This window comes from Mugil cephalus, chromosome 13 (genome assembly GCF_022458985.1).
Source record: "Mugil cephalus isolate CIBA_MC_2020 chromosome 13, CIBA_Mcephalus_1.1, whole genome shotgun sequence".
Lineage (NCBI taxonomy): Eukaryota > Metazoa > Chordata > Actinopteri > Mugiliformes > Mugilidae > Mugil > Mugil cephalus.
In genome coordinates, this window is record NC_061782.1 from 26,780,113 (window position 1) to 26,796,366 (window position 16,254).

The 16,254-nt window shown below is 42.7% G+C and overlaps 1 protein-coding gene across 3 annotated transcripts in view; it reads left to right on the forward strand.

Annotated features, from left to right (window-relative positions):
* Positions 1-16,254, forward strand: part of fbxo28 (F-box protein 28) — a 54,465-nt gene that overhangs the window by 11,922 nt on the left and 26,289 nt on the right. The window contains exons 1-3 of one of the 3 annotated variants that reach the window (XM_047602655.1): positions 1,495-1,646; positions 2,765-2,903; positions 13,946-14,199. In XM_047602655.1, coding sequence (XP_047458611.1) covers positions 14,011-14,199 — 189 coding nt within the window. In that variant the 5' untranslated portion in view covers positions 1,495-1,646; positions 2,765-2,903; positions 13,946-14,010. Of the gene's footprint in view, positions 1-1,494; positions 1,647-2,764; positions 2,904-13,945; positions 14,200-16,254 lie in introns of those variants that run through there. The other 2 variants (XM_047602654.1, XM_047602656.1) reach the window with 2 other exon arrangements.

The window sequence follows — 16,254 nt, forward strand, 5'->3', positions numbered from 1 at the left end:
TGAATTGATTTGTTTTGCCGTCTGTCAGAAATCATTAAAAAAAAAAGTCAGTCAGTAGGCTATATCAGAAGTCTATTAGGACACATTCATTAGGCACAGAAAAATATATCTATAGGCCTATTACATTTTATTAAGGCACTTGTGTCATGGGGGGTGGACTCAGAGGATGAGCTCCCACCAGGGACTCCCTCGGCCAGTGGCCTTCCAATATTCTGGCTTAGGGCTCCTCTGCCTCCTTTAGAGGTGGCGGTGCTGGGCCACAATCCGTTTTACGGGCATCTGCCTTCTTCCTGTTGGCTGAGTAGAAGTCTGAATTAGTTTAAACCGGCTTAATTATTTAACAGAACATGATATAGATGAGAAGACATTTATGTGTATAAAAACAGCATTATGTTGTGGATAAAACAACTGCACAGTCCAATAGCCACTTAATATTTACATAAAAATCAGGGCCCTCCATGCCGAGGTCTGACCTGTTTGAACAATGTTTTTATATTTCATCTTAAGCTGGTGCCAAGTGGGCTACTCCCCCGCTGGATTACACCTATGAAATAAATGAATAGGCTCCCATTCAAGCAGTTTTCCCCGGTAATATTATTGTGATTTTAAACAATTACATTCAAACTTATGCACTGACCCGAGCAGCAATGTTCTCCCTTTTGCAGTTGCAGAGGTGTTGCACTTCTTTCTAAAAGCATGTTGAAACTCACTGTATTAGGATTTCTACTTCATAGCCCTCCTCTTCCTCGTTGCCATGGTGAATCGTTGAAATGGGGCTCCATTGATGCTGGCTTTTTAGAGTTGTGGCGCACGCGCTTTACTCCGGGTAAAACTACTCCGAGTTGATTAAACCAGTTTTCAGTTTCTGAAAACGGAAACTCATAGATCAACTCAGAGTTCAGTTCTGGATAGAAATATGTGACACACGCGACCACTGCAAATTCAAGATCTTTAAGAGAGTTCATCTGGAAAATGTAGTGAGATTTTTCTTAAGTCCGAAATTAACAGCACTGCAAACAGGCACACAGAGCCGAGGCTTCTGCTGGAAATTGGAAATGGAAATGGAAACAGTCCTACATAAGGACAGGTACTTGTTGAAGATTCTTTTTGCAAGTGGTAGGAAAGCCATAACCAGAAGGTGGTTGCAACTATATCTGGGATCATTCAAGAAATTTACTGAATGGAGAGAATTACTTTTGTTTTAAAAAGCATGATTTCAGTCGGAGAAATGTAGGAACGCCACACCACCTTACAAAGCGGTCGACCAGGTCACTGTACTAAGCCTCCCTCTCCTCCTCAACACACCCCACAATTGCCGTGTCATCAGAGAATTTCTGCAGATGACATGACTACTGAAAGTCTGCAGTGTATGTGGTGAAGAGGAAGGGGGACAGTACAGTTCCCTGGGGGGCCCCGATGTTACTAATCAGACCATCAGACACACAGTTCTGTAATCTCACAAACTGCTGTCTGCCCGTCAGATAGTCATCGACCCAAGTGATGAGGGGAGCACCAACCTGCATGTTCTCCAGTTTGGCCTTCAGCAGTCTGGGCTGGATGGTATTGAAGGCACTGGAGAAGTCGAAGAACCTGATCTGAACTGAGGTGTTGAGTCTGTCCAGGGAGGAGTAGGCCTTCTGCATCAGGTAAATGATTGCATCATCAACCCCAACATAGGGCTGATATGCAAACTGCAGGGGGTCTTGTGATGGGCACATCAGCGGTCTGAGGTGTGCCAGGACCAGTCTCTCCAATACCCTTCCTGATGTGAGAGGTCAGTGCTACCGGCCTGTAGTCTTTCAGTGCAGCAGTATGTCCTTTTTTGGGCACTGGGACAAGGAAGGAGGTTATCCAGAGCACTGGCACTCTCTGAAGGTGTTGGCTCAGGTTGAAGAGGTGCTGGAGAACTTGACATAGCTGACTGGAACATGTCTTCAACATGGGCGGTTGTTGTTCGGAGAAGCAGTAGAGGGGCTGCAGGAGGTGTGGAGGTTGGAGTTGAACCTATTGAAGAACAAGTTCAGCTCATTAGTACGTTGTTCACCCCCCTCCACTGCTCCCTACCTCTCCTCTGAAAGGGTTAGGGGATCTCTCTCTCATCTCTCCACTCCAGACATCCCTGGTGTTGTTTTCTTCCAATCTGTGCTCCTGTTTCCTCCTGTAGCTCTCCTTGCTCTCCCTGATGCTGCGTTTGAGCTCCCTTTGCACTCGTTTGAGTTGTGCTTGGTCCTGTGATCTAAAGGCCCTCTTCTTCCTGTTGAGAAGGGCCTTCAGGTCGCTGGTTACCCATGCTTTGTTGTTTGGGTAGCAGCAGACCTCTTTAGTGGGGATGGTGTTGTCAATGCAGAACCCAATGTACTCAGAGACACAGTCTGTCATGCCATCAATGTCCTCACCATGTGGCTCATAAAGAGCATCCCAGTCTGTGGCCTCCAGCGCTCGACGCAGTGTATCCATGGCCTCAAGAGAACATTTCCTCACTGTCCTCACTGTGACTGGGTGCTGCTGAACCACAGGCTTGTATGATTGTGAGAGCAGTGGTGGCAGGGAAGTTGAGCTGTACGCATCCTTAACATTTGCGTACAGCAGGTCCAAAGTCTTATTTTTACGGGTGGCACAATTGACAAACTGAAAGAAGTTTGGGAGTGTGGATGACAGAGACACATGGTTAAAGTCACCTGTGATGATGATGAAGGCCTTCAGTCAATGTGTAGTCCAGCAGTCACAGTGTGGATGATGTGACACGCTGCTTCGGCGTTTTCAGATGGAGGAATGTAAACAGTGATGGCGATGACACTGGTAAACTCCCTCTGCAAATAATATGGACGAAGTCTGACGGCAACAGACCTGCTCTTTAACAGAGACGTGCCATGGGGGGACACCACCTGTTGTTCACAAGCACGGTAAGACCCCCTCCTTTCTTCTTGCCAGTCGTGATGGTGTCTCTGTCGGTTTGAACCATCTGGAAGCCGGGGATGGCGAGTCCGGTAACTGCTTGTGCAGCCATGTTTCCATGAAACACATGATACTGTGTCTGTACTGCCTCTGTGTCTTGACGAGTGCTTCCAGTTCATCCACTTTATTCACCAACGACCTCACGTTTCCAGTGATAACTGCAGGGATGAAGGGCTTAAACTTTCTCTTCTCCATCCTTCGTTTCACCCCCGCTCTGCAGCCTCGCTATCTCCTCTTTTGCTCCTCCGGTATGGTAGGTCTCTCTCCAGCCAACATCATGGTATGCCTCAGGGCCATCAGCTGGTCGCAGGTGTAAACAATGCAGATGGAGGGGGAGGGGGGAGAGTGAGACACAGCAGTTAAATAATAATAGAAAATAAATTATAAGAGATGGAAAATAAATTATGAGATATTAGAGGACAGGAACCAGAGAAGAGAGACTAGAAGATATGTCCTCAGTGCATCATCCCCCTGCAGCCTATAGACCTACCCTAGGCCTATAGCAGCATAGCTAAGGGATGGGTAAGTCCAGCCCTAACTATAGGCTTTGTCAAAAAGGAAAGTCTTAAGCCTGACCTTAAAAGTAGAGACAGTGTCTGCCTCCCGAATCAAACTGGGAGCTGGTTCCATAGGAGAGGAGCCTGATGGCTGAAGGCTCTACCTCCCATTCTACTTTTAGAAACTCCAGGAACCACAAGTAGACTTGCACTTGGAGATAGTAGTGATCTGTTGGAACAATATGGTTCTGTGAGGTCTTTCAGATATGATGGAGCTAGGCCTTTCAAGGCCTTGTATGTAAGGAGGAAGATGTTAAATTCAATTCTAGATTTTATAGGGAGCCAATGAAGAGAAGCTAAAATGGTTGTAATATGATCTCTCTTGTTAATTCCTGTCAGTGCTCATGCTGCAGCATTTTGAATCAATTGGAGGCTTTTTAAAGAGCTATTTGAACAGCCAGACAGTAATGAGTTACAATAATCCAGCCTGGAAGACACAAATGCATGAACTAGTTTTTCCGCATCACTCTGAGAGAGTATTTTCCTAATTTTGATGATATTACCAAGGTGAAAGAAAGCAGTCCTGGTCACCTGCTTTATGTGAGAATTAAAGAACATATCCTGGTCAAATATAACACCAAGGTTTTCACAGTAGTATTTGGAGGCCAAGGTCATGCCATCTAAAAAAACCATGTGGTTAGATAATGAATCTCTGACATGTCTAGGGCCAAATACAATGACTGTTTTGTCTGAGTTTAAAAGTAGAATAATACATGTCATCCAAGCCTTTATGTGTTTAAGGCATGCTTGGAATTTAACTAGCTGATTAGTTTCATCTGGTTTCATGGATAAATATAGCTGGGTATCATCTGTGTAGCACTGGAAGTTTATGCCATGCCCTCTAATAATATTGCCTAAGGGAAGCATGTATGATATGAATGATACTGGTCCTAGTACAGAACCCTGAGGAACTCCATGGCTTACTTTGGTACACATAGAAGAATTGTTGTTTACATGGACAAACTGAAATCTGTCTGACAGATATGATTCAAACCAGTCTTATGCAATTCCTGTAATCTTGATCATACTTTCAAGCCTCTGTAGTAGAATACTGTTTATTAGTGTAATAGTGTCAAATGCAGCACTAAGATCTAGCAGGACAAGTATAGAGACAAGTACATCATCTGAAGCCATGATTGGTAACTTTAATCTGAGTCGTTTCTTTACTATGAAGAGCTCTAAAACCTGACTGAAATTCTTCTAACAAACCATTCCTGTTTAAATGATCAACCAACTGATTGGCAACAACCCTTTCTAAAACTTAAGAAATAAAAGGAAGGTTGGAAATTGGCCTGTAGTTGGCTAAAACATCTGGGTCAAGAGTTGTTTTTTTTTTAAAGTAATTGCTTAATTACAGCAGTTTTAAAAGACTGGGGCACATATCCTGTTAATAAAGATGAGTTTATCTGATTTAATATGGAGTCTTGGACCCTAAGAAACGGTAGAGAGAGCTAACCTTCTGCAGTAGGCTGGGGCTCATAATATAGCCAGCTACGAAAAAGGCAAGAAAAAGGCTCAAAGACACATTCTGAATCAAGATAAATAACCACAGGTTTATCTTTTACATTATGTTTAACATCCATGATATTAATTAATAATCTAAGCGTGTCAGAAAAAGAAAATCTACCAGACACAAAGCCATTTTGATCTGGATGCACTAGAGCTGTAATATGCTGACTTAGTCTGGAAGCCAGCATCTTTGCTACCACCTTCTGATTGGAGGTTAACATACTAAGAGGTCTATAGGACAAAGTGTCAAAATCGTCTCTCCCTTTCTTAGGTAGGAGCCTCATAAAACGATTGTGGAAATAAGTGGCTAGCAATAGAGTGTTGAATCATTCCGTGTAACAATGGGGCAACGAAGTCCGTAAAGGACTTACAATTATATGCCTCACAATTAGACTTTAGACATATTAGACATAATTAGACAATTAGACATAACTTGGAGTATAGATCAACTCAAATTGCTTCTGTCTGAGTTTAAGTATTTGATTATTATGTCAATTGGTCTATATATACCAATATGGTCAATCAGAATAGTATTATATTCATTCTTCGGTTTCATAATTCTGTTGTCAGTAGACAAAGATGAAATGTAAACCTTCTCAGCTTCGGACAGTAGTACCTCTACTTCCCCTAGCTGTTTACATCTCTCCTTCTTCTTTCGAGGCTTCGTACAAAATAATCTTGCCTCTCAACACAGCCTTGTAACATTCCCACAAGATGGAATTGTTCACAGTGCCGTTATCATTGATAAACAGAAATTCATCCATGACTGCTTTGATATATTCATGAAAATTACTGTCTTGAAATAATAGTGGATTGAGGCGTCGTAAAAAAAAAAAAAAAAAAGTTTTAGGCAGGTGCCTCTTAAGAGACATAGTGAGAGGACTATGATCAGAAATTAAAATACCCTGATATTTTGTTTGCATCACATTTGACATTAACTTTAAATCAATAATAAAATAGTGAATACGATTAGGGCTATATGTTTTATGCACATAAAACATGCAGCATCTGTTGGATGCTGAATTCTCCATATATCCATTAAATTACAAGTTTTGATCAAATTATTCAGGGTACCTACTGAATTAATACATGGAGGTGGACACGTTGACATACGATCAAGATAGGGATCGAGATAAAAGTTAAAGTCCCCCCACAAGTTACAGTGTGGAGTTCAGATCTGGTAATAAATTAAAAACCCTCCAAAAGAAATAAGGATCATTAACATTACTACCATATAAATTAAGACAAGTAATAGGAATTGTTAATGTTGTCTGATACAATCAGGTATCTGCAGGGTCAGGAGTAAGCTGAGACAACTGAAATGGAACATTCTTCTAAATCAATATAATAATAATACATTTTATTTGTATAGGGCTTTTCAAGACTTAAAGGCACTTCACAATCATAAAAACACACTTTGAAAGAAAACTTTGTATGCATTAAATACACAATGAATGAAAAAGAGAACAGTTGAAGTGGACACGGTGTGGAGGCTACACATTTAAAGCAATCTTAAAGAGATGAGTTTTTAAAAGTGATTTGAATGTGTTGGGGTCGGAGAAGTTTCTTATGGTGGATGGCAGGGAGTTCCAAAGGAGAAGTTGATGATGGCAGTGATGAGTGGAGAGAGGACAGGAAGGCCGGTCTTGATGAGTTTTGATGGGATGGGGTCCAGAGTGCAGGTGGTCGTTTTCATGCCAGTCATAAGTTCATGGAGGGACGCAGGAGAGATGGGGGAGAACTTGGACAGAGGCTTGGCTGTGGAGTGGAGGGAGCTAAGGGGTCGGGTGGGATGTGGAGGAATTAAGGCCGTTGTGGATGTTGCCTATTTTGGACTGAAAAAAAAATGAAAGGAAGGCCTGACAGTTTTCTGATGTGAAGAATTAGGCAGTGTTGTCATGGGGCTTCAGAAGGGAGTTTATATGGTGAACAGCGTCTTAGGGTTGCCGGAGCTGGACTGGAAGATGTAGGAGTAGTATGTTGACCGGGCCAAGTTGAGGGCATTTCTGTACTTGTGAATGTGGTCTGTGTAAGGCTGGAGATGAATTGCCAGTCTGGTTCTTCTGTGGAGGCGTTCCAGTTTGCATTTCTGTGCTTTCATTTGATGGAGTGCAGGGGTGTACCAAGGGGCAGAGTGTGTGAAAGAAGCAGTTTTGGTTTTGTTTGGGGCAAGATGGTCCAGACAGGAGGAGAGAGTGTTGCTGTAGTGAGCAACAAGTTCGGAAGGGTTACTATGTAGGGGTGGGGGGGGAGCGGCCAGGCTGCAGGAGAGAGCAGTGGTAAGGGCTAAGGGAGTGATGGATTTTATGTTTTGGAAGTTTGTGGTGCGTTTGGTTTTGAAAGGAGGGATGAGGATGATTTTGTCCAGTTTTAGTAGCAGGTGATTGGAGATGTGAAGGTTGTGGCCAGACGACGGTGATATCTGAAGACCGGAGGAGCAGACTAGGTCAAGGACGTGGCCACAGTTGTGTGGGGTGAAGTGGTGAAAGCTCCCTATATTGTGGATGACTTCAACATCCACAATATAGCAACCCCCCAAGCTTTAGACAGTATAGCAACACTCCTAGCTTAGATGTAAACGTAGATTAATATACATTACAAAGTGTAAACCACTTTGATATAAGTCTAATTCAGAAGGTTTAATGTGAGTCTCTTGTAAAAATATAATGTCTGCTGACATAGTAACATATATTAATGCCCCAACAGTTTTATTCTTTACCATTTCTGGGATTGCAAACATGCAGTCTCAAAATAACATACATGATAGACTTAATGAAAGAAAATAAAAGATGAAATATTCCCCAGTCTGGCACACACAACATAAATCCAGTCCCATCTATCCCAGCCCATCCTAAAGCCATGGTTAACCCCCTCTACTACAGACAGAAAGGCAGCAATGTGGGCCACCCACAATGATACTGACAATCAGCAGTATTGCAGTCATAACCCTCTATTTGTTATAGCCTATATGCTCAAAGGATGAGTAATATAAATCACCATTGTTACCATCTGGCTCATGGATGGCAACAAGAAGGGAGGCCACACACAGTAACTTTATTTAACTCCAAAGCAAGGTAACTCTAAACTAAGTAATGGGATGTGTAAAGTATACAAGGCATCAGGGGTGTTAGCAGTGTATGGATGTGTGACAATATGGTGTAAAGTATGTTGTAAGGTGCAAAAACTAAACAAAGAGAAAACAAAGGCTCTGCAGCAGATTCTGCTGCAGGCCCAGGTGTGTGTGTGTGTGTGTGTGTGTGTGTGTGTGTGTGTGTGTGTGTGTGTGTGTGTGTGAGAGTGAGAGAGAGAGAGAGAGAGACACCCTGAAACCCAGCCTTTACATGTGCAGCTGAAGCCCAACCCAAAAAGGGCAGGCCCAGGCAGACGCCCTTCCCAGCTCTACCTGTGTCTGGAAAACAAAAGACATGATCAAAGAAGGTAGATTGGGAGAAATTATGATCCTAACTAGGATCTCCCAGTCAACTACAGCAAAACACAAATGTAAGAAAACTAAGGAACACTTAACTCTGGTATACTACTAAAACCTGAAAGTTTCTACAACCTGCCTCTCCCAACTAACACACTCCCTCACCAACCTTGGTTCCTGGGAAGCAGGTTAAGAGGAAGTGGCAGAGAAACGAATTGAAAGAGACCCTGCAGGGAGGAGAGGAAACAAAAGACAGGCAAGTCAAACCAGTGATCGAGACATGGCATCAGCAACTGAATTTTCCGTGCTGTACATGTCATATGTGTCATAAGTGAAAAGGCTGTAGGAAAAGACACCAACGCATCAACCGTTGGTTTGGATTTTGGAGTGAATGGAGAAAAGTAAGAGGGTTGTGGTCAGTATAGACCACTTAAGGACTCGCTCCACTGCCCACATACACCTCAAAATGTCTCAGTGCCCAAATGAGTGCCAATGCCTCTATTTCAAAGATGGAATAGTTCAACTGTGAGGTGTTGAACTTTTTGGAGAAAAAACTCACCGGGCAGTCAACACCTTGGTCGTTAGCCTGCATGAGAACAGCCCGTGCTCCCACCTTGCTAGCATCCGTATACTGTCAGTGCGTTTACATGCAGAGCTTAATCGAGCTATGCTCAAAATTCAACTTTCTCACTACAGTCCTTGTCCCAGTTTACATGCAGCGCAAGAAAATCAAATAACTGTTCTCCTCTTCCACACTAGGTGGCGATACGTGTCTTTTCAGCGAGTTAATACCACGTTAATACGGCACGATTTCCGCCTGGCCTGTTACACGATATAATAAACAAGAGTCGTTCATGGGTCAACATTTTCTCCAATTGCACAAGAGTCTCAGAGTTTTTAAGACGACCTCTTAACATGCCATCGTCAGGTGTACACAAATCTTCCTCAGCATCAGCTACATGACCAGAAGAGATGGATTTCTGACCCACTGTAGCTACTGCAGCAGCACAGGAAGTTGACGAACCAGGCCCTGGAGAACGGGAAAAGTAGGGTTTTAACAGATTAATATGACACAACTGTACCGACTTCTTCCAGTCAGGAGTTGAAATCACAATTCAGATCAGACACTTTCTTAGTCACCATATACGGGCCACAAAACTTAGAACTTAGAACTTGGAACGGAGAACCTGATAGAGGCAAAAGTGTCAAAACTTGATCGCCAGGGCTAAATACCTTTCGTTCTGCACGTCGATCATGGAGACCTTTCATTTTTTGTTGAGCTGACTGTAGATTTTCTTTTGCCACCTGGTTAGCACGATACAGACGCTGCCTGATACCATTAACATAATCAATCAGGTTTCGTGGAGCCTCCTTTGCTTCCCAATCACTGTGTAATGAGGCTAAGGGACCTCGCACAGTATGTCGAAACACTAAGTCGTTAGAGCTAAAACACAGACTCTCTTGTGACACCTAACTGGCAGACAACATCAACCAAGGTAATCCCTCTTCCCAGTCACGATTGAACTCAGTGCAATATGCACGAAGGAGGGACTTCAGAGTTTGATGGAACCTTTCTAAAGCTCCCTGGCTCTGAGCATGATAAGCACTGGAACGAGAATGCTTGATCTGCTTCAATACTTCTTCAAACATTTTTGATGAGAACTTAGACCCCTGATCAGACTGTATAACCTTTGGAATACAAAAAGTGGACATGAACTGTGTCAAAGCCTTCACAACAGACCTTGTAGTTATATTTCTCAATGGATAGGCTGATGGATATCTTTTCGCTTGACACATGACAGTAAGCAAAAAGTTACTGCCTGATGTGGAACGGGGCAAAGGACCCACACAGTCGACAATCAAATGCTCAAATGTGTGTTCAGCGACGGGGATAGGATACACAGGGACTGGCTTGATTACCTGATTTAGTTTTCCAATCAGTTGACAAGTGTGACAAGTTTTAACAAAGGCCAAGATGTCTTTTTTTAAACACGGCCAGAAGAAATGTTGCAGTACTCGATCGTAAGTCTTGCGTACTCCTAAGTGACCCGACACCCCATCATGAGCAATCTGCAGCATGTCGTAGCTTAGTGGACAGAACAATCTGCACTATGTCATCCCCCACAATACACTCCCCATGAGGAACCCACTTTCTCACCAGAAGTCCATCTTGGAGGAAATAGCCACAGGCTGCACTCTCTACTTCTTTGTCGGGGAACACCTGATTATACAAGGCCTGTAGTGAAGGATCCTCCTTTTGTTCCTTAACAAGATCACTGCAAGACACAGACAAGGGATACGCAGGCACAGGGAATACACGACTCATAGCCCGTGTCACTGCACCGGTTGGAGAAACTGTAGAGGGAAGAGACGCATTACTTACTACTTGAGGATGGTTTAACACTTCGAGCGGGCACGTCCGACCACACCAGATCACCAACCAAGTCATTTCCTAATATGACCTGTATGCCCCCATAGAGAAAGACGGACGCAGTCCCATGACCACGTCACCCTCTAACAGATCTGAGATTAAGGACAGTTGATGGAGCAGAAAAACTGGTCAAACCCATCCCCAGGGATGGGAATCCACAGCTGAGTCAGGAGTTAAGGGTAGTACAGAGTCTACAATAAATGAGTCGAGTGCCCATGAATCTCTCAGTATCTTCACAGCCACTTTACTGTCACTCCCAACTAGTGAAACATAACCCTCTGTCACAAAAGCCTCATAACCAGGGTCAACCTCATCAGCCAAAGGAGGGGACAGACAGTTCTCACTATATGGACACACACTCAAATTCTCTGAAGGGGAGGTATGCACCTGCACAGCAGCAATAGCACGGCTCCTCTCCTCTGCACCCAAGGATGCAGCAGCTTTGCCATGAAAATCCCTTGCTTCTTTTTCTTCAAAACTGGACACTCATTATGCCAATGACCTTTCCCAAAACAGTAATTACAGACACGATTTGAGTCCAATCTATGCTGTACCTGGCCAACTCTACCTTCAACTCCTTCCTTCCCTTCTGACACCCACTTATTGGAATGAGCCACCACCATGTTGTCTCAATGACCAAATAGGCCACGACCACGGTGCTCACCAATCTGAAGATCTGGAAATCTGATTTCCTTTGTGTGTCAGAACAAACTCATCTGCCAGCTTAGCAGCATCTGAAATAATCTTCACCTTTTGCTCACTTATATATGTTACCACATGATCAGGTAAAGTATTTTTAAACTGCTCAAGCAAAACAAGCTCCTGCAGATCTTCTAAAGTCTGTACCTGAGAAGCACTACTCCAGCAGTAGAAATGAGTGGCCAAATCACGAGCGAACTCAGTGTGAGACTGTTTCTCTCTTTTGAACTGTCTGAATCGCTGACGGTACGCCTCTGGCACCAACTCATATGCCCTGAGTACAGCTGATTTCACCAACCCATAATTACTACTGTCAGTAACACTCAAGGCCGAAAAATTCTCCTGGGCCTTACCAGTGAAAACACATTGAAGTAGCAAGGTGCATTCAGCATCAGACCATTTTCTTGCCTCTGCTAAACATTCAAACAGCACAAAAAAACGTTACTCCGATTTTAATCGGACATTTTACATGCACATAAGTTCTCCTGTTATAGTCCGATTAAGGCAATAATTCGTTTTTTTTTCACGTGCATGTAAACGCACTCAGTGGTGTTAGCAGTGCATGGATGTGTGAAATAAGGTGTAACGTATGTTGTAAGGTGCAAAAAGTAAACAAAGAGAAAACAAAGGCTCTGCAGCAGGATCTGCTTCACCTATGCACTTGTATTTACGATCCTGTAATAACACATTTGATTCGTTTGATTGAAAAAAATGAACCAAAATTTCTCCCCTTCAGAGATCAGTCTTTATGAGAATTGACCAAAACTTGTTTTTGAGCTGAAGCTTCTACAGTGATACGGTTTGTCAGGCCGTCGAGTGACAAAATCAGAATGTAACAGGCAGATACATCAACATCAGAGCGAAAAACCCAGGACGATGTGGCATTCCTGTTCACAACGAAGTCGCGTCGAACCAAGCCCATTTGGCAACCTTTCACAGGTTTTCGCTCGATGGTCATACCCAAGACTGATCTGAAAAAGGGGTTCATTCCTCAAAATGGTTGAATTTTTGTTAGTTTTGTAAAGTGCTGAAGTGGTTTAACAGATTTATGCAGAAACAATCAGAAAAAATATGTTTTTATAGAAGTTTTTGGACATGGACTTTTTGTTCGCAAAGGTTACAAGAGAGTGGTAATCATTTTTCAGTGTTCTGTTGACCTAATAGAATATATATATATTTTGTTTTTTTCTTCAAAATTTTCTGTAGAGATAGACTTTGTCAACAATGTCCCTAAGGTTGCCTGAGGGTTAAGATTACCAGATGTCCCAGATATGTATGAGGCTGTTAATGATGTGGAGTCACAAAAACGCGCACATGCTAAATTAAAAAATAAGTGGTCCAATATCAAGTTGGATATAAAGTGGAGGAAGGCTGCAAAGTGTTGCCAATACAGTATTATGACAGTTTCCCAGGATCACCTCTAAGTGTCGCCAAAGGATCAACAGCTGTAGACAGGGCAAAACTGAGACAAACCTTTATGTTCTTTTTGCTCAGCAGTAATTTTCATCTTGGCACTCTGCAATGCAGGCCCGTTTTGCCCAGTCTCTTTCTTATGGTGGTGTCATGAATTCTAACCTTAACTAAGGCAAGTGAGATAATGGCTGTCACTGTGGTTTGTACATTATATGCAAGCATTGTAACGATGTGTCACTTTTAGGAAAATGACTGTAACTCGTCCAGGATGGCATGATTTTTTTTTTACACATGTGCACATATATTCAAGGCCTTTTGGAACATCTTGACGTAACTAATCCCTTTTGACCGCTAAAGAGCACAAAAGCAACTTTTTCTGAAAACTAAGAAAGACAAATGATTGTGTGTTTTTTCTGCGTTGGTAGGTAAGAGGAAACTTATTTTGGTTCAGGGGCCACGTACAGCCCAATGTGATCTCGGGAAACATATCGTATCACAGTGTATTAACATATAAATAACAACAACTCCAAATGTTAACTTTTGTTTTAATGCAACGAAGTTATGAAATGAACAATACTATTGCAAAACATGTAATGAACAACTGGAAATTCCTTGAGAAAATGAAAAAGTGCAATTTCTGTTCTGGGTCTTAGTGTTATATCAACACTCTTACTAAAACTATGTGAATTATTTTTATTGGGAAAATTACAGATACTATCTTCTCACAAATATGTCCTGCAGGCGAAATTGGAACCGTTGGCGGCACCTGGGCCATATGTTTGACACTCCTGTCACAAAGGACATCGCATGAAAACGAGTTTAACACCAATTAGATCTTACTGGAGTGGGGACGGATGTCTGGGGCCGGCTTAGCTTTGGGTCTGAGTTGCGTAGGGTGTTTGGGCCCCTTAATATTTGCTTGGAATTCTAACTCCCTTTTGTTCCACCTTCCAGTTTTAAGAAATGGCCTGCGCTCTCCAGTGAAGCGTCACATCCGCCCTGCTCCTTCGCAAAGCAAGATGGCGACTATCGTAGAGCGAGTTGATGGATGTGTCGGATCTTTGGATTCAGACACGGTGTCATTGAGACAGTCCATCCCTTCACCGGACCAGCCCCACCAGAACAACCCTCTGCTAGGCCTTCCCATTGTGGCTATTGAGACGATTCTCAATTTTTTGTCCTATGATGAAATCAGCCTACTACGCTCGGTAAGGAGAACAAAACAAGTGGGCTAGTTGGTGAACAAAGCTAATTCTAGCAACACACACTGCTTATATTCGGATACTAGTAGCCTACTGCAAAATCTTCGTAGAAATGAAAATGCGGATGGTATTAAAGGGTTATGTTGAAGTTTGTGCATTCGTCTATCTGCAGTTATGGCCTGTAGTGCTGATTGTGCTGTGTTTTAATTAGCAGGACAAACGACCTAAGCACACGATAATACGATAACGTAAAAAACGAAACGGACAGTTTTAAATCCTATTCTGGTTAAGTTTCACTCCCGATCACACATTTTTCGGACTTTATGTGGCATTTTTTGAGAAGTTAGAGTTTCGCATGAAATCGCTCACTGGTCTGGTTTTACACGACCTGCGCGTTTCATTTAATCTCCTCTTACTAGCTCCAGCTCCGCTTTTCTACATCATTGATTGAGTGTTACATAAAGGTGTTTCTGCTCTGCAAGAGACCTTTCCCCCTGTAGTAAGGAAAAAGAGGTCGTGATTCATGTGGCAGAGACAATGCCCCTCTAACTAGTGAAACACATTGCTCTTGTAACGTTACGTTCCTTAGTTTGTATTTGCAGGCTGTCTTAAACGCTAAGTCCTATCTAAAACAACGCTGTTTAGACGAGTACGGGCTGTAAATGCGACAACAGACCGAAACTGACACCCAGGTACATGTATGCAACTTGCATGTGGTACAAACAATGAGTTAGCAATGCAAGAAAAAAAATATTGATGGGAAAGTCAGAAGCCTGCCAACGTTAAAGGATAAAGCTAAAAATAAATTGAATGGGGCATGCCTGGTTCTAATATAAAGTTGGATTGTACTCACATAACAGATCTATGCAGAGCCCATGCCATAGCAGGCTACATCTGTGAAGGCATTTATACTTTTGCATTTTGACACCTGTATTTCCTTGTGACTGAAGGAATCATAGGATACACTGCAATAATTCAAAGCTTGGTTCGGTTTGTGGATTTAATAAACTCAGGAAATAACACCGTTGGAAAAAAACAGCAAGCACTGAGAATATTTGCTTGTCTATGGTTCATATATCAATGTTCTGTATACAAACAACATATTAATAGCTTTGATTTATATAGCGCCCTTCAAGGTACCCAAGGTGTAGGCATCTCAGCTACTGGCCCTACTGTTAGCTACTGTTAGTGGCTCACAAATCACATCTGGACAAAGATCTGGTCTGTGTATTCTCACAACATGTGAAATAATATTGTATAATAAGAAATGTACTGCTTTGCTGTGGTTTGGCCTTGACCCACACTGTACAATCAACCATTGACCTACTGACATAATAGATGACGTACTGTACGCTTCACTTTTTATTTGTGAAAAATACTTCACTGTACTCCGCTCTAAACTGTTGTGGAGAGAACTTGGTAAGACATCAGTTGAGGTTCCAGCCACTGCCAAGTTAACAAAGTTCAGATGTTCCTTTTTGGTTGCTGATGAACTATCCAGAGAGAGCAGGGTAGAGGGTCAGCGCATTGCTACTATGGGGATTATCCAAAAATCGTGTCCAGCCTTGCAAAAGTGGCTTTATTTATGATGTCACTGGGTTTGGGATCCCACAGGACATTCTTGCAGAAGTGGGGGCTTTAACCTCCCTGACCAAAGCCCTTCTCCCCTAATAGCTCAGTTTAGATGGCCAGTCAGCTTTAGGAGGACTCCTGGTGGTTCCGAACTTCCATTTACGGATGATAGAGGCTACTGTGTCCATTGGGACCATTGTCAACTATAGGACCTTGTATAGACACGTGTGTGCCTTTCCCAGTCATGTCCAACCAACGGAATTTACCACAGATGGGCTGTAGAAACATCTGAAGTATGACCAGTGGAAACAGGGTGCACCTGAACTCAATTTAGAGCTTCATGGCAAACGTTGTGAATACATGTGGTTTTGTAAATCAAGAAATTTGCAAAAACCCGGACAAGGATGAATTGAATCCATTTTGGAATAAAGCTGTAACATGAAAAAATGTGGGAAAAGTGAAGCGCTCTGAATACCTTTCGGATGCACA